The sequence below is a fragment of the Leuciscus leuciscus genome (assembly GCF_965113295.1).
Source record: "Leuciscus leuciscus genome assembly, chromosome: 6".
Classification (NCBI taxonomy): domain Eukaryota; kingdom Metazoa; phylum Chordata; class Actinopteri; order Cypriniformes; family Leuciscidae; genus Leuciscus; species Leuciscus leuciscus.
This window is the reverse complement of record NC_138730.1, coordinates 20,065,320-20,087,379: the sequence shown is the minus strand read 5'-3', so window position 1 is coordinate 20,087,379 and position 22,060 is coordinate 20,065,320. Positions and strand designations below refer to the sequence as shown.

Below are 22,060 nucleotides of genomic sequence, written 5' to 3'. Positions count from 1 at the left end.
ATGCCAGAAGATGCTGAAAAGACAGCGAGATGCACCGCAGCTGGTAAAGAGACCAGTTTAGCACGTTTACATAAGATAATAATGAAAAACAAATGGATCGAGAACACGTTCTGCGTGAACAGCCTTGTACCGTAATGGACTGCTGTATTTTCTCATGGTTTGAGCTATTTAACATTTTCAACGCTTTTTATTTTATTTGATGAAACTGTTACATGAAAAGGTTGAATTGTTTATATTTCATGTTACAATAAACACTATTATGTACAATCACTTTAAGATTTTGTTGTTGTTGTTGTTGTTGTTAGTAATAGGTAGGGACAGCCAGTAACACTTTCTATGTCCGATACTGATTCCAATACCGCAATCTTGTGTATCTGTCAATACCGATGCCAATCTGATACCAGTACTTTTTCATTATCGGTTTAGAATATTTATACCTCACTAACTACACATTACTTCATTATAAATAAAGAAAATGTAGACTGACAAAATCTTAAAATCGAAATGTAAGTAGACATCTTACAACTACATACTAAAATCTATCACAAATAACTAATTGAAGGGTGTGAAAGTTCTTAAAACCTCATGAAGAACAATACATTCGTGATAGTACTACATTAATATATGCACTATAAAAAGCGTTTCTTTTGGAATGTTTGGCGTAGATTTTGAAGCTGTAGTTTGAAACTGCAATATTTTCATAGTTTATGAGTTACAAACAACCATTTAGTCACAAAACTAGCTAGCGCCTACAGAATAACATTCATTTATGTTAAATTGGCCACCCAAATTTGTTACCCATTATGGTTTTTAATAATAATAATATTTATTTCTTATTGAAATGTGTTTAATTTTTATTATAAAATATAATAAATCAGTTGAGATTGAAGATCAGCATTTTCTAAAACTTACCTTTCTCTGACCATTTGTTGAAAAATAAAGATTTTTTAAAATCCATTTATTGTAGCATGCTATATACCATGTATAAAAGTTTTATGTGTGAAAGTGACACAAAGAACTTGAGTAATGCAAAAATACAAAGCAGGACATGTCTCAAACAAATTAAAGGGATGGTTCACTTAAAAATGGAAAATCTGTCATCATTTACTCATCCTCATGTTGTTGCAAACCTGTATGAGTTTCTTTCTTCTGTTGAACACAGAAGAAGATAATTATTTTGAAGGATGTCGGTAACCAAACAGTTGATGAACCCCATTTACTTCCATTGTACTCTGGACTGTGAAAGAGCTACTGCTTCTGAACACTAAGTGTTTCGTTTATGTAAGGTTTAAATGGCACATGTTTCAAAGAAACAGAAGGATTTTGTTACATTTGTGTATACTTGAAAATGAGACTATGCCATATGTGACCCTGGATCACAAAACCAGTCATAAGTCGCACGGGTATATTTGTGGCAATAGCCAACAATACATTGTATTGGGTCAAAATTATTCATTTTTCTTTTATGCCAAAAATCATTAGGATATTAAGTAAAGATCATGTTCCATGAAGATATTTAGTAAATTTCCTACCGTAAATATATAAAACATTTATTTTTGTGAGTGAATGCAGCACAATCGCAAACATAAATGAACAACTTTAAAGGAGATTTTCTCAATGTTTCGATTTTTTTGTTGTTGTATCTCAGCCAAATATAGTCCTATCCTAACAAACCATACATCAATGTAAAGCTTATTTATTCAGCTTTCAGATGATGTATAAATCTCAATTTCAAAAAATTGACCCATGTGGCTGGTTTTGTGGTCCAGTATTTGTGTTTTTCACACCACTTCATGTTCAGCGCTTGTGCAATGACATAATGCATAAACCCACGCAGTGATGTGATTTAGCGTACGAGTGCAACTTCCAGAAACATCCAAGCCGGTCCAGACTCTCACTGGCACCCAGGCAGAACAGCTCGGATAGTCTAATTAGCTCTCGCGGAGCAACTTCCAACACAGATTACTATAGACTCCAGTCAAGGATGTGATAAATCCCACATTTATATTTCGCAGTAAAAAAAAAAAAAAAAAGAACAATGAAAACAATCCCACTTGAGCAAACAAAAATATCATTGCACTCTGCCCAATCCAATTAATTAGAAAGGAGAATTGATGCCGGAAAGTCTTACATCAGGGACAATATGATATTAAAAAGCTTTAAGCATAGGTGTGTTCTGATAAGGTCACACACAGTAGGGGAAAACAATGTTAAATGCAAACATTGCATCCAACAAAACGCTAACATATATTATACAATGTTTTGTATGCTCACAACACATTCACATTTTGTTATCTGTGACTTAATGCACACATAAATACCAAATTACTTTCATTTCTGCACCAAAATATGATCTAGAATATATTGATATGATTTGTGTTGACCATTTTGCATGTTTGTGAGTTACTGGCTTAATGAATAATAATGATGATATTAATAATACATTTAATTTTTCTTTACTTCTGACAAATGCAAATCTGGGTCCTGAGCCAAACACATTCCCCCAGTTTCACAGACAAGGCTTAAGATAGTCCCAGACTATAATGCATGTTAGAGCTGTTTTCACTGAAAGCAACTTGCACGAAAATATCTTAAAATATGTCAGTGCCATTGTTTTGTCTCAAGATGATGTTTTTCTTCTAAGGCACGTTTATGAAAGCTTTGTCTTAATTGAATTAAATGGCCTAATCCAGGCTTAATCTAAACCCTGTCTGTGGAACCGGGCCTTTGAGTGTTTTTGTGATGCTTATACTCTCATCTGATCCTGTAAGTGATGAGATTGCACACTCACCTCCATAGTTGTCAAGTTACAGCGGTGAGTTCCTGCAAACCAGCCACTGCTGGAGCACTGGTCAATGTCCACATCCTGTAGATTAACATCTACACGTACAACTCCTCTACAGACAGACAGAGACAGAGAGAGAGAGAGACAGAAAGGTGAGAGTTAGCAGTCAGGCCTGACGCCACAAGGGAGTAAAAGATCAACTATTCAGTGTTTTCAGCCACATAATGTTTATTTTTATGTTTAGATGGTATAGTATCAAAGTAAGTTGAAGGCTTATAGGCTTTCGGTAAATTACTTACATTTTAGGTTGCAGTGCTGTTTCCATGACATTGAAGAGCAATAACAATAACAAATGTTGTAGATTTAAGTAGGAAATGAGAATCTCTAAAATTATTGAATATATTCACGGTCCTGATTTTCAGTTTTGTTCAAAGTAATTAAAGCAACAGTTTTTCAATAACGGAAGAGTATGTAAATGGTTTGGGGTCAAAGGCGCCCCTGATGTCGGGCCTAAAGGCACAATAATTAACATGATTATAAATAGCTGGCTGAATTTCCATTCGTTGACATTAGATTCAGATGGTAAATATCATATATTAAGTTGGGTGTCCACCTTAGAGATAATCAACATATTTATAATGAAACCATCATATTAAAAAAAAAGAAGATATTTATCATATTATATGATCAAATATAATTTATTGTTACTACTGTAAATCTATATAAAATTATTATGGGAACTCCTTCAATGTTTTCAGAATCTTAACTCTTTAAAATAATTTTGTTTCTGTATTTTTAAAATATATTTTTATATTAACATTATTTTAATAACAGTATATTTATTGAATTTTTTTCAATAGAAAATAGTTCAAACTTTGCTAAACCGATTGTTTTGAACAAGTATTAACTAGGCATTATTTAAAACATTATTTTAGCTAAAGTATTTGTCTCAATAATGTGTGCTTTTTGCCTAATGCTGGTGAGCCTTGCCACTTCATACATTTATACGATTTTTAAACAAACAAACAAACAAACAAACAAACAAACAAACAAACAAACAAACAAACAAACAAACAAACCACTTTTATGATTTATTTTCACACAACATTTGTTGCTCCATAAATGTTCAATACAAACATATATTTTCTTTCTGCAATCATACACTATGGAAGTAGCGAAAAGCTATTTTTCTTAAGGTGTGCCTTTAGCTCCATTGCACAATATTATTTATATATTGTGTGGGGACACATTGTGTGGGTATATTTACTGTGTGGGGACATTCAAATTTTACCCATACAATAAATAAAAATCATAAAAATTGTGTAATATGTCATGTCACTCTTTCAAAGTATTTGTTCAACTACTTAATAAATCAAAGAAAAACAATGTCAATTTTTTTCTCCCTTTTCTTTCTTTCTGGAATTGCAAAGTATTGTAGTTCTAGAATGACCCACAAGTGAAGCATGTGCTCTAGAACAGACTGCATGAAATCATTCCTCAAAGTAAAACGAATGCAATTCCTTTAAAAGAATGTAGAATGGACAGCTTGTTAGATACAAAAGGAACCTTGATGCATCCAATAGTTTCTGCAGTTTTACTTGGTGAAAAATACTCGTCTCATTATGAGTTGGATGGGCATTTTTTACTTTGCAAGGGCATTTCAATTGTTCTTCCCCAGGGAATGAGATGAGATCTCATTAGAGATCTAGAACACAGAATCCAACACTCAGACTGGAAAAAGAAAAATGTTTTTTCACCTCTGCATGGGAACATTCAATCTGATTTGCAAATGCTGCTGGTTGTATGATGCAAGTCACTTTCTAACTAGAAGGGGGAAGGCAGCTCTCCGGTTCATTATGTGAAAATAAGAGTTGTTGCCTTTTACTCCAGATAGAAGGCCATTAGAGGGGCTTCTCTTTCACTGTTCCATAAGGCATGTTATATGAGACCTGTGGACCATGCTGTTTCAATGTTGACTCAATGTTCTCTCACAATCTTTACTACTTTTTCAGTATCACAAAGACTATAGTGTCTGTTATTAAGGCACACTGTAACATAAAACTAACATACTTACTATGTCCCTGTTGATGCTAATGAAGAACCACATCAGTCTCCACCATCTAATTCAACTAACTCTGAAATAAATGCATTGCTATAAATGAACCTCTCCTTTCCACTCCCTGCCTGACAACAGCATGAGGGATTAGACCTGAAGAGACAGTACAGGAAACATTTCTGTTGCCTGAACAGTATCATGTGGTGCTAGCAAAGCCAAAGTGGATTTGATTCCCAAGGAACACATGAACTGGTAAAACCTGTGCTTTCAGGATAAAATAATCTACCAAACGCATGAATTTCATGTACATGAATGAAAAAATGTACCTGTCTTCTGTAATCTATTAAAAAGGGAACAAATGTATTGACTCAAAAGATTTAGTAAAGACTATTCACAATCCATTATACTTTTGCGTTACCCATGACTTGATTAAAATGTTACATATACATTACATTACAATGTACAAGGTTGTGTACAATATTACCATTGTTCACAATATTACTTATTTTACTGTATTTTTGATCAAATAAATACAGCTCTGGTGAGCATAAGATATATATATTTTTAAATTTAAATAATCGTATTTATCCCAAAAACCTTTATATACATATACATATACATATATATACATATATATGAAGAGTTCAGATGCAAAAGCCTCTAAGTGCCATCTGAAATTTTCTTCTAACGATCATTTTTATGAAGCTCGTATATTTAAGTTCAGTAATTTCACTTAATGGCAATGAAAATGACCTATTAATTGCCATTTAAGTGAAATTTATATACGTATACATTATATATATATATATATACACACACACACACACACACACACATACATATATATATATATATATATATATATATATAAAAGGGCATGAAAAATGATATGCGATAAATAATAATGCGATATTCAATATCCAATACCATCTTGCTTTAAGTGTGTAAAATACACTTAAATATATATTTTTTTTTTTTTTAACTGAAAAAGTTATATTCAATATACATGTTTCACATTCTAGAAGCATCCCTACAACTTGTTTTACTGTAGCAAGTGTCATTTTAATGTAAATATAACCAGTGGTTTATTTAACAACAGAAATTGAATAATCAAATTTAAAAATAAAACACTGCTTAGTCTTAACTGTATTAATTAAATATACACTGATTCTTATTAAAGCTACAAAAGTTATTCAGTCAAGAGCAGTGAGTGATTTTCTCTGTCTTTTGTTGTTTGATTGACATTAATCACACAGGTTTATTAGAGCTGCACGGATCCAATATATTGTTACGCGTGCACTTTCTTTCTCAACTGTTTAAAGCCAGGTGCACACTGTATGATTTATAATTGTAATGATTGTCCACTGAAGGCAAGCTTGTTGAGAACCCAAGTGCAGTTTATTTATAAAAACGTGATCAAACAGACGACAAAAGCATGGCGTGGCATGAAACACAAAACAAGAACATAGGCATGACATGGAGCTTAACAACAGCGGCTACAGGAAACAATACTTGACAAGGACACATGGCAAACATGAGGGCTTAAGGACTAATGACTAGACAAGGGACACCAGTCCTGCGAACAATGACACAATGAACCAATGACAACATGACACATTAGACAAGGGAACACATGGCAGGATCACATGACTATAACAAAGAATCACATGACAATAGGAAACATGACCAAAACAAGACGTGACGATAATAATCCTTTACAACTGTTGCTTGTCAGATTGTACGAATGGGCGATATGGCCCAAAAAAAACAATTCACGATAAAAAATGTCATATCAGTTGATATTGTGAAAGTTGTATAAACCAGCCCCTTAATTTTGGTTATAAACTACACTGTAAAAAATTTAACGTAAAATCAACAGTAACTTACTGGCAACAAATATCCAGCAAGCTTCAGTATTTTATTCCACGGTAAAATTACTGTAAATCTGACAACAGTACTTCACAGCATACCGTATAATAACTTACAGCATTTTTATACTGTAAAATTAATTACAGTGCTTGTTTTTGCACTGTATTTTAAAATACTGTAAAGTTACTATGCAGTATAATTGATTATGGTATTTTTATATACACAACATATAACCAACTACAATCTGTTACACACTTAAAAAAAGAATGAAAGCTAAAGTTGTGTATGCAAAAAATATTTCACACAGTTACATTACTGATTTTTAGATGTTACGTCAATTATGACAACACACAGAAGTCAGTTTAAAATTCTTTATTAAAATTTAATTCATTAAACTAGAAACACTTCAGACTTGGCAGGGCCAAGCAAAGAGCAAAACTCATCCTCAGCACACTGCAATCTCGAACAACTGTACACGCTGAAAGAAATGAACAACATATTCAACACTGCACAGACGTACACAGAGAGATTACTTTTATGAATTTTAGTGCATTATTCAATAACTGAAAATGACTTACCTCTGTTTTTAATGAAGGAGCAAAACTCATCCTCAGCACACTGCAATCTCGAACAACTGTACATGCTGAAAGAAATGAAAAACATATTCAACACTGCACAGACGTACACAGAGAGATTACTTATGAATTTTAGTGCCTTATTCAATAACTGAAAATGACTTACCTCTGTTTTTAATGGAGCAAAACTCATCCTCAGCACACTGCAATCTCGAACAACTGTACATGCTGAAAGAAATGAAAAACATATTCAACACTGCATAGACGTACACAGAGAGATTACTTATGAATTTTAGTGCATTATTCAATAACTGAAAATGACTTACCTCTGTTTTTAATGAAGGAGCAAAACTCATCCTCAGCACACTGCAATCTCGAACAACTGTACACGCTGAAAGAAATGAAAAACATATTCAACACTGCATAGACGTACACAGAGAGATTACTTTTATGAATTTTAGTGCCTTATTCAATAACTGAAATGCCGAGACGCGAGAATTCATTGGGCGGGACTTTCTCTGCCTGTGTATTCACTTTAAATGTGCATCGTACTGACGTTATAAAATGTATAATATGACTAATAACACTGTGGTTGTCCATTCAATTAGTGTAGAACATAACTTACCGGTAGGGTTATGTTATAACGTTATAACGTTATATGTTAACATGTTGTATGAGGCCTCGATCGCGACAGGCAACACACACACAGTGTAACGTTAACGTTAAGTTACACACAAGTGTTCAGAAACAAGAACATTTCGATTACTTTGTTCTAAACTTGAAAATAATAACTGACATTAACATCAAACCTTGTGATAACTAGTATTTGGCTAACGTTAACTGGCTAGAATGTTCGCGTTAAAAAGCTAACGTTACCTTAACTTTACCTTTCAAACTCACCACGATTAGGATACTTAACAGTTAATGGTAAAACGAATATCTTCACATTTGTAGTGGTGGAACATTTAGAAATACAAATTTTTAAGATTTTGAATACAATTTTACATCTTACCTGGCTAGTTCTTGCTGGTTCTGCGTGCTCCGTCCTCGAAGTCAGTCAGGATGAAATGGAAAATTCGAGTTTGACGGCTGACGGTTAGATGATTGGTTGCCAGGTGTATATCCCGTGCGATTCGCTCTTTATGTAATTAAGTGTGTAAATCTAAAGCAAAATAATAATAATAATAATAATAATAATAAATCATGGAAATCGATTTCTATCTATTTTATATTGCCTATATTATTGATCACTGGATGGGACTACATCTCCCATTCAAACATTTTAGGCTATAACCTTTGAGATTAGTTGGATTTGTGACCAAATCTGGCAACCATAAAGAAAAAAAAGAAGAAAAAACACTCAAGCAAACTTAAACTTTTTTTTAACTATATTCTAAATGCCTTAATATATGGGTTACCTTATGAAACGATGTATTATAAAATTCCTAAGCTGAAATAACCTCAATAAACCAAAAAATGTCCTCTGTCGGGCTTGTCTGTTGGAATACTGTCATCAATTTAACAGGAGTATAAGAATTACTGTAATTATTTTCTTCCCCCCACCAAAGAAAAGCATAAATTGACAGCAACTTTCCTGTAAATAGTTATACGGTGACAAAGCTGGAAATACAGCAAAAATAATGTAAAAGCTATAAAATTGACAGCAACTTACTGTAAACTGTTTCTACAGTAAACTTTCACTGAAAATACAGCAATAATACTGTGAAAACAACAGAAATCATTTACAGTGTACTCTTTACTGTCAGAACATGACAAACTCTTTACACTTTTCTAGTTATTTTCCCTTAAAATTAATATCTTAATAGAAAAATGTATTTCTTAGTTTCTGCATGTGGTAACGGGTAAAATTGTTTCAAGTCATGAAACAGGTTTGTGTTGTCTGACTTTGATGACATGTATCTTCAGCACAGTTAGCAGCTCAGGCTGCAATATTAATAATATTACATGTTTTGTCTCTTAGAAATGCACATTTGCCAGTAGCTTGAGTTGACAGTAGTTGTAGCTTGAGTTAGGATGCAGGTGTAAATTTATGTTCATTAAAGGTGCAATATGTAAGATTTTTGTATTAAAATATCCAAAACCCACTTGCACAGTGTTATATGTTTTGTTCAACTGTGTACTTACATTATCCTAAATGTTTCCAAGAATTAGTAAATTCAGAGAAATTCACAATTTTAAATAGTGCCCGTCCCTTGTTGCCTGTCAATGACGTAATATCTGCGTTATCCCTGGTTTCAGCTCGATCTGCCATAGTAACCATGGCAACAGACGTGGACAACTGTGTAACGTCTAGCGGCACGGTGTTGTTGTTTCGTTCAAACATTATGGACCATGGCAAGCAGCCTTTGGGACAAAAGGAGAAATAAAATGAGGATCAATATCGGCGTGGTGGTGTGCCAAGAGCTTCGCAACAAACTTCAACTTGACATGTGCTTTATTAGACAGGTGAGCAAATGTACATAAAACGAATCAATGTTATATAGCTCAACATGATGAAATGTTAGAATATGATCAGTATTTTAATGTTGATCTAGCTTACTGCTAGTCTCATACAGCCAACAAACTAACACATAGAACAACATAATAACTTTCAACACACTCAAAGATATATAAGCTGCATTTACATGCGGGATAGAATGGTGGCTAGCAAACAAACACAATATCTAGCGTTCATTTTGATCATGGCTTGTCTTGAAAAGAAAAATGAAAAAACAAACGAGGTCCGTGAACCTATTTACGTCATAAGGTTCTGACTGCACCCCTATCAGTTTTTAATTTGAAGGTTATCAAAGAAGAAGCCCCACTGCAGGACTGTGCGTCAAATCTTCTGACACCGCCAGAACTTCGTAAAAAAAATCTAGCGCAAAGGTCATTAATTGGCTGTAGGCGAACATGTCAAACGAGCGAGCAAAGATTTCAGGGGGATTTTTTAGGATTCTCAACATTTGCCGTACAGTGTGAACCCGGCTTATGACTGACTATGTTTACGTGAATAGGCTATTCATGGATTTCATCAGGTCCCTTTCCACAGGTGTATTAATCAAGCACAATGCAGTCTGCATTCATAATCTAGGTGCTTGATTTTATACACCTGTGGAAAGGGACCTGATGAAACCCATGAATACTCACCAAGATGGGCATTTTGGCAATTTTGTGGGTTTTTGGCCATATAAGCTGCGGAAGAGAACTAAATAGGCTACTGTATATGGGATCATGCGCTATCCAAGTATGCATAAATTACGCGTGAGTACTTAGCTTATTGCGCCCGATAACATTAAAGTCCCATTCCGATCATATTTTGAGCTATTTTTAAACATTCTCAGTGGTCTCTAGATGATGATTATGCCGTTTTTAGCCAAAATCACAAAACCTGTGCCGTTTTCTGGGACTTCGCTTCAGCAGAGCGGCAGTAGCTCATTAGCAATTCGCCTCTGCGTTGTGGGCGGAGCCGTTGGCTGAAGCGAGATACATAGGCAGCAACAGCCTCTTTCTGTCTTTCTTTCTTTCTTTCTTTCTGTCAACACAGAAAACATTTCATCACTGGATAGTTTTTTTCGTTTAATTAAAGTGTTGTTTTATGTCAGCTGAATGTCCGGAACGCTTTTCAGAGAAGATAAGGCAACTTTTTTAGCACAATTCACACCCAGCGGCAATTCAGAAAAAAAAAAAAAAAATCTCAGAATGCTCCACATGAAACTTTGGTCTTCCGACCTTTTACCGCCGTGTCGATTTATTTTGATTAATATGTGCGAGGGAGAGAGAGCAAGACAGCGCTTAGTTTGGAGACGGTGAGGTCTTGTTTACATTTTCGCCTAGCTCCGAAGACAGAGAGTGCGCGCGCGCGCGTCCGGGTCTCTCTCTCTGCTCGTTCTTTCAGTTATAAACATGTCCTGTCACAAGCGCAGCAGTTCATCTACATTACTCACCGATCAAATAAGACTTTGGCGGGACAAAAATTCACTTTGGCGGGCGCTAAAACAAGTTCAATGCTGGAAAATTCATGCGTGAATTTAACTGAGTAGTACATGACCATGCACTCGCACAAATGCGACCACATAAAGTTTTAACTCGCACATTCTCAAAAAATGGTCGCAGTCTGGAACCCTGGAACGTAATCCATTCATCTCTCACAGCAACATGTTTTGGTAAAGCATGAAAGCTAATACCAATATCTCTCCTCTTAGCATTGCAACCCGCTACCGCACATAGGTATTGATCCGCCATCGTCTTCTCTACTCCTCAGAACCTGAGCGGGCGGGGCGGAGGGGAGTATGAGCTTGTGGCCCCGCCCAGTGGAGTTATCACGTCACAACTCCAGTCTATTTTAGCCGGCATTTTAGCGTCTGCTACTGATTCACAGCCATTTGAATGCAGAAATACTCAGAAATACAACTTTGAGCTTATTTTTCTCAAGATATGTCCTCTAGCATAAGAAAATGCCACAAGAACATGTTAACACCTAGAAAAACATGATTTTCATCGGAGTGGGTCTTTAAGCACATCATACGTATGTAACAGTCATGTGTAGTCTATTTTCTACTGTCTGCGTCAATCAAAAATTTCGACTTTTGAAGTATTAAAATCATTCAGTTATCGTAATCATAATTCACATTTGCGATATTCCGATAATTTCGATCATGCAGCCTATATACAGTAAATATATCCTCAGAATGGATACATCATGTGCCTATTGCTAATTTTATTAGAAGACTAAGGGCCCTATTTTAATGACCTAAGCGCATGGTCTAAAGTTCACTTAGGGCGAGTCTGAATCCACTTTTGCTAGTTTAACGATGGGAAAAATGGTCGGCGCGCCACGCGCATGGTCTAAAAGGGTTTTACCTATTCTCTTAATGAGTAATGGCATCATACAGGCACATGGTTTCTCCTACCACTGCTATGGTGATGAAACACAGCTCTTCCTCTCATTTCAACCAGATGATCCCACAGTAGCTGCACGGATCTCAAGCTGTCTGGCGGACATCTCGACATGGATGAAGGAACATCACCTGCAGCTCAACCTGGCAAAGACTGAGCTTCTCGTCCTCCCTGCCAATCCGTCTCTGCAACACGACTTCACTATCCAGCTAGACTCATCATCAATCACCCCATCAAGGTCGGTAAGAAATCTTGGAGTAACAGTTGATGACCAGCTGACCTTTACAGATCACATTTCAAAGACAGCTCGATCATGCAGGTTTGCACTGCACAACATCAGGAAGATCAGGCCTTTCCTAACTGAGCATGCAACATAACTTCTCGTCCAGGCCCTGGTCATTACTAGGCTTGACTACTGCAATGCTATTCTGGCTGGACTTCCATCATGTGCAACTAAACCTCTACAAATGATTCAGAACGCTGCAGCTCGTCTTGTCTTCAACGAGCCCAAAAGGGCCCACGTCACTCCTTTGTTCATCTCACTGCACTGGCTACCTCTCTCTGCTCGCATCAAGTTCAAGGCACTGACGCTTGCTTACAGATCTGTCACAGGCTCAGCTCCCTCCTACTTTCACTCACTCCTACAAGTCTACATCCCTACCAGAAGCCTTCGGTCGGTCAACGAGCGACGTCTCGTGGTCCCATCACAGAGAGCCAAAAAATCACTTTCCAGAACATTCTCATTCACAGTTCCATGCTGGTGGAATGATCTCCCCACCGGCATCCGGAATGCAGAATCCATGACAACATTCAAAAAAGAGCTGAAAACTCTTCTCTTCCGTGAGCACTTAACCTCATAAAAAAATAAAAATAATATATATATATATATATATATATATATATATATATATATATATATATATATATATATATTCCTGTAAATTCTCGCTTATCGGGCTTATGCTACTCTGAATAATGCCTGAACTTCGTATTTTGAGCACTTCTTGCGTTGTTTTTTTGCCTCTTCACGATGACTTGCTTAATTTAGTCCCAATTTGTAAGTCGCTTTGGACAAAAGCGTCTGCTAAATGACTAAATGTAAATGTAATGGGTGTGTTTTGGGATTTACATGTGTTAAACCAATCAGAGTCTCATCTCCCATTCCCTTTAAATGCCAGTTGCATTCGCTCCATGGCAGATTATTAACGCGCTCTTTAAATAACAAAAGAAAATATATAGCGGCATTGACTTTAGACCAGGTTTCAGTTGGTCAATGGCGCAGTCTAATTCAGTTGCCTCAAAATAGCAACGCGCCAACAATGCGCCAGAACACACCTTGTTTTCAGACCGGCACGCCCATGGGCGCACAAATTCCAGGACGTGAAAATGATAACTGCGTCGGACTAAAACTAGTAAAAAACGCTTGCCGCAGCATTGAGCCGGGTGTAAGATAGGGCCCTAAGAGTTCAAGTAAATATCTCTTTTGTCTTTTCCTCTTTGATTTTCTTTTTATGTGGTGTCTGGAGCCGCTGGGGAGTGACACTGATTGTTATATGCATGAGCCCCCAAATCATTCCTCCCTCCTCATTTCTACCCATCCAAATCCAGTGAAGGCCCACAAGGCAGAAGCCATCTGTCAGCTGAGATGTGAAACAAACACCTGCAGATAGCTTGAGCTGACAGCACTCTCTCTTATCTTTAGGCAAAGAAAATGGAGCATGAGCGGGAGAGAGGGAGCCACTGAGAAATGAGACCGAGAAATGTGAGAATTATCTGGCTCAGTGCACTCCTCTTTCAAGTTGAGGGGTGTTAACAATATTCAGAATCCTTTTCTCAAACCATATAACAATGTCTTGATGATCAAGGGTTTAAACAACTTACACAAGGATAAAAATAACATACTACAAGAAAAAAATGAGAAAGGTAATCATAAAGTTTCACACTCAAATGCCGCGGCAAATCAATATCTGCCGTGACAGTAAGCTGCAAATAAGACCATTATGCTTACAATTTACACAACTATTGTGACTTTCAGTGAAAACTGTAGCTATTTATTACATCAAACAAACAAAGCATCGCCAGCCTAATGTGTTAATACCTCCAATTACCTTTAGCTTTTTTCATTTCGGAGAAGAGGTTTGAACATCCTGATGGCTGACTGATTGAAAATCCTCACAGATTTTACAGTGCATTTAATTGTAGATACAATCCATCATAAAATAAGACATACAAGTTCATTTTAGCTACACTACATTCTCAGCATAGGCTCATATTCACCTTGCAATGTTTTTAATATCCTTCCCAATTACATCAATAACCTTAAGAGAGAAAAAGTTAATTTACGTAGTTCTTGTCTTAATAGTTCATATTTAAGCTTTTGGTAAACAGATGCATGCATTTTCAGCTGAAAGTTTTGTTTCAAGAGGGGCAGGTTGCTTTCTTACAAAGGAAGAGTTTTTTTATCTAGACTGAGACAAAATAAAATCTAGCTGTGAGAATGAGTTAGTTTGTTTTCAGTTTGATAGACAGTATTAAACACGTCTGACACTACCCTGAAATATACATCACCGAACCATGCCAATTTATGCAACAGACTATTAAAAACACAATACTCACCTTATAAGCCTAAAGTAGGCTATACAGACCTTAATTAAAACCCTTTGAGAAAGATGAATTTGCTTTGTTGTCTTTGTAACAAGTTATGTAATGTGAACAAATGAAACAAATGGAATGAAACTGAATAGGAGCTAAAATGCATAACGGCCTGAAAATTAAAGAGGTACTTCACCCAAAAATGGAAATATTTCTAGCTTTCATGTTGTTCCAAACCTGGGGTGCGTAACACGTTCCCTTAATATGCTGTTCAACTTTTGTACCACATCGTTGGAGAAATCAACTAGCTAGTCATGACTGCTTCCAGAAAGTTTGTCGCACATCCGTAATTCGAAACACATTGGATCAACAATATAGATGTCACAATAACTTTTTAGGTAGAATTAATTGGTTTGAGATCGAATTTTAGTCCGATTATTGCTGTAAATAATTAACATGGCATTTGATGAATACTTCGTTATTATTGCATTCTGTTGTCTTGCTTTATTTATTAGATGTTTGATTCAATTACGGATTCCCTCTTACGTCATACTCCTGGTTTCCCCACATTGTAAAAAATTGCTGTAAAAAACGGCCAGCAACAAGCTGTTTTCTATTAAAGGGGTGGTTGATTATGATTTCACTTTTCTAACTTCAGTTAGTGTGTAATATTGCTGTTTGAGCATAAACAACATCTGCAAAGTTACAATGCTCAAAGTTCAAAGCAAAGGGAGAGATTTGCTTTTAAAGAAATCACTTTTTAAGGAATACAACAAACGGCTGGTTGGGACTACACAACATTCCTCCCGGGTTAGTGACATCACCAACTCTAGAATTTACATAAACCCCGCCCCCTGAACACGATTTATAGATTATCAAGACAGAATATGCTAATCAATGACTAGAAGATAACTACACATAAGCTACATAAATTCATCAACTAACCATACAGAAATGTCCTGTTGCTTTCTACATGTTGTCACCTCTTCTTGAGTCTCTCTATCATTGTCTGAATCCGGTTTGAACATAAAAGGCTAAAGGTTTTTGAAATTTTCAGTGCATGTCTGTGTGAGTGCAAGCTGTTGTAGCTCCGCCCTCTGTGCCGGGAGCAGCAGCTCATTTGCATTTAAAGGAACAGGCACAAAATGGTGCGTTTTTGCTCACCCTCAAAAATGTACAATTTTAACAGGCTATATAAAAATATCTGTGGGGTATTTTGAGCTAGGGACATCATAGACTAATTTTACATCCTGTGAAAAGGGCATTGTACCACCCCTTTAAAACGGTGATGTAGGGCCTACTGAAAACAATGCATTCTGATCAATATTTTGCATGGTAAGCAATTTCTGCTAATTAACAGCCCATTTTCAACACTTCTACAGTTTTGTACTGTAAAACACAATGTATTGTGGACTGGTCTTGCGGCTGTCAGAGCAGAAACTAAAGCTGCTGCTCTCCGTATGTTTTTCTCTCGACTCCGGTCGCGTTAATATGTAAATTGTGTGAGCTTATTTCATCAATTACATCTAAAGATCTGAAAAAGCCTATCCATTTACCCGGCCATAGACCCTCCCTTCGAAGAAATCAGGACAGAAGTGGTTGAAAGTGGACAAAAGAGACGGATTAAAACACCAGGTGTAAACGGTAATGTCTCCCTCGTCTACTTGTGATCCGATCAACCAAAACGCATCTTAATATATACCAAGTGAAAACAGGGCTTAAGAGTCCAAATACTTGCAGATATGGTTATATACAAGTAACTGTAAATTGTTCTGAAATGATTTCAAAATCTCTTATATTCTTGCCTCAAAACTAATATTCAAGCATCATAATTGTTGTCATATTTTTGCTATATTTGCTGGGTAAACAAGTGAACACAATATAACCTCAGCATACATTCAGACAAAAGTCAACTATATAATTAAGTGAAACTGAATTATAATATTAACTGAGAGATTGAACTGTTCTCAGGATTTGTCAAAGAAATCAGGTCAGGCAGGTGTTTTAAAGGGGTGGTTGATTATGAGTTCACTTTTCTAACTTTAGTTAGTGTGTAATGTTACTGTTTGAGCATAAACAACATCTGCAAAGTTACGACGCTCAACGATCAAAGCAAAGGGAGATATTTTCTTTTAAAGAAATTGCTTTTTAAGGACTACATCAAATGGCTGGTAGGGACAACACAACATTCTTCCCGGGTAAGTGACATCACTAACCCTAAAATTTACATACACCCCGCCCCCGGAACACGATTTATAGATTATCAAGACAGAATATGCTAATCAATGACTAGAAGATAACTACATATAAGCTACATAAATTCATCAACTAAATGTTGTCTACATGTTGGTACTTCTTCTTGAGTCTCTCCATCTTTCTAACTCCAGTTTGAACATAAAAGGCTAAACGTTTTTGAAATTTTCAGTGCATGTCTGTGTGAGGTAAAAGTACACAAGCTGTTGGAGCTCCGCCCTCTGTGCCGGGTGCAGCAGCTCATTTGCATTTAAAGGCACAGACACAAAAACTGCGTTTTTGCTCACCCTCAAAAAGTAGTAGCACCTCAATGCAGTACACGAGATCCGGGGGGCGGAGTTGGATCCAGATATAAGGGGTGGAGATTGGTAGGTTTAGGGGTAGGTTTAGGGATTATTTTTAATGCTATTCACTGTATTTTAACAATTCATTTTGATTAAACACCACTGTTTCAGGTTTCTGGTTCAAATGTGATCGCTTCATGTTAAATTGACTTGAATTTTTTACTTGAACTTACTATTTGACTTGATGTTTTCACTTTGGAATAACATCTTTCAAATAACCCAATCAAACAGGACTTTCACTTCTCATCATGCTTTGCAAATGGGCTGAATTGTGTTATTTTATGCATTTTTGGCAAGATGAGAAAATGGAGAGACTTGTTAATATTTAACTTTCTATTATGATGGCATTTAAATGTTTCTGTTATGTTAGTGGTTTTGGTGGTTACCATTGTGGTGAAGTGTTGAGCTTTGTTCTTAATTGAGGATCTGCTAACAATAATTTAAATTGCTTTAATAATAAATAATTAAACACTTTGTAGTGCTCTGGATGAAACCAGTATAACATCTGGACTGCCTGAACACATAATAAATGTTATATAAATCACAGGACTAAACAAGAAGCATTAATTGTAGGATTATTTAAGTTAAATTTAAATGAAAACCATTTCTTTAAATTAAACTAAAACCATTCATTCATGTTAAATTAACACTATTGATTCTAGTTAGTTAGTTGTTTGGCTGATTCTATAGGGGTTTACTTATTTAAATCACACGGAACCACTGTTCATGACTGAATCATCAATCATGTTCAGCCAAAGAGCTTTTTTGTTGTTGTTGAGTTTTTGACTAAATGGTATTACCATTGTGACACCCACATAATACGTTAATAAACCAATTCAGAGAAATTACCCCGTTCTCCTCAACATTCATATCATGTGAATAACTGATCTAAACAATAGCATATATCTAATGTATTTGCTCAAACTAAAAACTTGTCTTACATAAACATGAAGTTAGAGTTTGTGAGTTACAATATCTGAATTTGTGGTTCAGTCTGTGTTGATGTATAACTGCTACAATAAACAAAGTTAGTCAAAACAAACTTTGATGTTGGCTTAAGAAAGAAAGACTGACCAGAAAGTTTGCAGTAGTTTTAAATGCTTGAGTTTGAAGTATGTTTAAAGTTTGAAGGTTGCTATCAAACAGAGACAGACAGACAGACAGACAGACAGACAGATAGACAGACAGATAGATAGATAGATAGATAGATAGATAGATAGATAGATAGATAGATAGATAGATAGATAGATAGATAGATAGATAGATAGATAGATAGATAGATAGAAAAATAAATCGTTGACATAATTAAATGATAGATTAAATAGGTAATTTGAACATTCATCAATGTAGGTACCATGTTTTTATTTATTTATTTATTTATTTATTTAGTTAGTTAGTTAGTTAGTTAGTTAGTTAGTTAGTTAGTTGGTTAGTTATAGTTTTGATTGTCATTTTTTAGAAAACCGTAAGTCTGATCAGTTTAAAGGTCTGACACGAGTTTGGTGGTTCTAACTTTAAAGCTCTAGGATGAGTTGAGTCTCATTATTATTATTGTTAATAATAATATAAAGTTTAAATCAAAGAATAGCAACATTGTCTTACCTAAACTCTGGCGCCGTGTTATTCTTCAAGCCATAGAAACCTGCGGAGAGAGTTAAGAGCCAGTGCGGCACAAAACTGCCGTGCTTGCACTCCAGATAGGGCGCAGACCACTTGACATGACTTCTGTCCAGAAAATATCCGCCCTGGGCTGCTGGAAAGCCTCGACCTTTGGCCAGCCTCTGAGGTCTCTTTCGGTCCCGAAACTCGTTGTACCAGTCGGACTCAGACGTCCTGTTTTTAAGGCGATGGCGCGCGGAGGTGGACAGATCTTGAAGCACTATGCGCTCCTGGCCTCTGGTCGCCTGGAGGAACACCTGCGGACCAGGCGCCTCTGGAGAATCCGTGTGAAATGTGACCACTGCCCGGTGGATTTTAGGATTCCCTTCCAACATACTCGTCACCAGCGCGTGGTACCACTGGATATCCCTCCTCAGATACTGCTCCCTGGATGTGTTGGACTGAAGGAGCATGTTTAGGAAGTTGGTGGCGTGCGCCATGGTGTCGAGGATGCCGTGGAGGGAGGAGTGCGAGGCGGCGTGAGCTCCACCGCGGAGACTGCTCAGCTCGTACCGCCGTGAACAACTGACATGCTCCAGGATGGATGAGTCCCCCGTGTGCAGGAAAGCGGTGACCACCCGCGGCAGATCCTCCTCGAGCTTGTGCGCCACCGCCGCTCGCTCGGTGCTAAAGGGGTTGGAGATGGTCGTCTGCTGGTGCATCGTCTCCCCGGTGCTGTAAATCGGATATTTAGCCTTAATTTCAGGATCTTTATCGCTCTCAGACCATTCCACGTAGCCATAATTTGATCCCTTCGCATTTCCCAACAGCAGAAGAAGGTAGAGCAGGAATGCATCCATTCCTCGACGCCAACAAGGACCGTGAACATTCTCCATTGACATTCACTTCATAAGTGCGCCCATTCCTCAGCTCAACGTAAACAGACGCGCATTCTCAAAAGTTATTCAACTCTAATGCTTCAATCAGACAAATACACACACCGACCACTCCACCCACGTCTGTAGATAAACGGGCATTCTGTGGATCGAACGCGTCAAGCCTCATGCGTGTAGATTTAAGAGCAATCGACTGTGGCAAATATCTACAGCATCGTTTCTGCCGTGGGTTACTATAGCGTTCACTACTACCATCAGTAACGAATGCTCGCTCGGAGCTGGCGGGGGGCTTATTGTTTCCAAAAGCCTCTTTCCCTCGTTACTGGAGACTTGAGAATGGTCTTCGTTCGCCTCTGACAATCTTGTGCACTTGGGTGGGGTGAAGAGAGACAAGGGATGTTGGTACGGGATGTTCTCATGGGAATATGTTGCATGTTACATTATTATATATATATATATATATATAATTATATATAATTATTATATAATGGTGACAATTCTTTCTTTTTTTATGGAATATTGCATTATTTATTATAAATGCTTTATCCATGCACATCAGTATGTTTTAATTCATGTGCTCTCTTAATCTTTAATCAAAACAACCTCCCCTCCCGCTTGCAGAGACTTCACTTCTCTGACGTGTTTACTGGCGTGAGGGCGGGACAACCTGTCACTCACATGACATCACAGCAAACCACAACCATCCAATCAATTCTCAAACGACTTTAAACCTTTTGAACCTGCACAGTAAAAAAAGATGTACAATGTAATTTTAATGTAAAAATTGTACAGTAAAAAAAAAAAATTAAGTTACCTGACAATTTTACTGTAAAGTCCTATACAAATGTGTGAATTACCTTATAATTCATGCAGAAAATGTCTACATTTCAGAAAATTATGTTGTAACCTTTTTTTTTTTTTTTAACAATTAGACAGGGTACAATTAGATGCATTTTTTTATATATAAAAGCCATTTATTATTTAAATTTGAAAGCAACTTGCATTGCATGTATATTTTATGCATCCCCTGCACAGAGCTCATGACTTTGGCATTAATTGTGCTGCTATGCTCCTTTTCAATTACAATAAATTGAAATTATAATAGCATGTGTGTGTGTGTGTGTGTGTGTGTGTGTGTGTGTGTGTGTGAGAGAGAGAGAGAGAGAGAGGGAGAGAGAGAGAGAGAGAGAGAGAGAGAGAGAGAGGCTTAGATTTTGCCTGTGGTTAAAATATAATGACATATGCAGCATCATGTGGCTGTTATGATTATATTGAGGGACATTAAAATATACCCACAAGGATAGTAAAACTTGAAATCACCTATTGCCATGATTCATCAATTGCCTCAGAGTAAAGGCAATAGAAAGTCATATATAATCTACCTACAGTATACAATACTGGGAATCTGTACACCCCCGTCTAAAGTTCAACATATGACATATACCGATTTTAGGCTCATTTCAGCAATGCTAAATGGCAGCATAACTTAACAAATGGCACTATAATGTTTTGTACACATTAAATAAACAGGAAATTTATTGTGTGAAAAAATGTGTACATCCCTACATTTATCACTACATGAAGTGCATAAGATTTGAATTAAATGAAATCATGAGTAAAGCGAAAGGCTATAGGTCTATTGTAAACCTCATATCAATAGGGTCTGATTTCATCATTAGCATTGAAGTATACCACGATCCATGATGGCACCATCATGCCAAGGTTAAAGCCAATTATTTATAGCCAATTTTAAGCAAGGTCTTCAGGAAGATCTGGAGTAATGTGGCCACAAAACCTCATGTTTGGCAAAAAAAAGAACCTCATGCAACTGTGAAGCATGGAGGTTTTCACCATGGCATTTCATCAAGAATTGTATCGCAAACCACAACATAATCAGAGCATAAAGAGCATATATCGACATTAAAAATGTTTTGTAATCATGTCGTTTTAACATGTTATCATATTACTTAAAGTAGGATTTTTACGATTTAAAATTTAATTATTTGATTATTATTTTTAATATATTTAAAACATGTATAATAGTTATATTTTTTAACGATTTATTATTATTATTATTATTATTATAGAAATGATATGGCCAAAAAGTATGTGGACACTCCCTTGTAGCCTATTAACAGGTTCCCAGTTTGTGATGACAAATTTGAATGCGTTATTCAGTGAAAAGCAGACAA

General features: G+C 36.4%; 1 protein-coding gene across 1 annotated transcript in view; it reads right to left on the bottom strand.

Annotated features, from left to right (window-relative positions):
- gpr158b (G protein-coupled receptor 158b) overlaps positions 1 to 20,753 on the bottom strand; it is a 59,010-nt gene extending 38,257 nt beyond the window's left edge. Inside the window, exons 1-2 of the mRNA XM_082172296.1 lie at positions 18,976 to 20,753; positions 2,792 to 2,897 (exon numbers count right to left, since the gene is read on the bottom strand). Coding sequence (XP_082028422.1) covers positions 2,792 to 2,897; positions 18,976 to 19,874 — 1,005 coding nt within the window. The 5' untranslated portion in view covers positions 19,875 to 20,753. The remainder of the gene's footprint in view (positions 1 to 2,791; positions 2,898 to 18,975) is intronic.
- Positions 20,754 to 22,060: the final 1,307 nt, after the last annotated feature.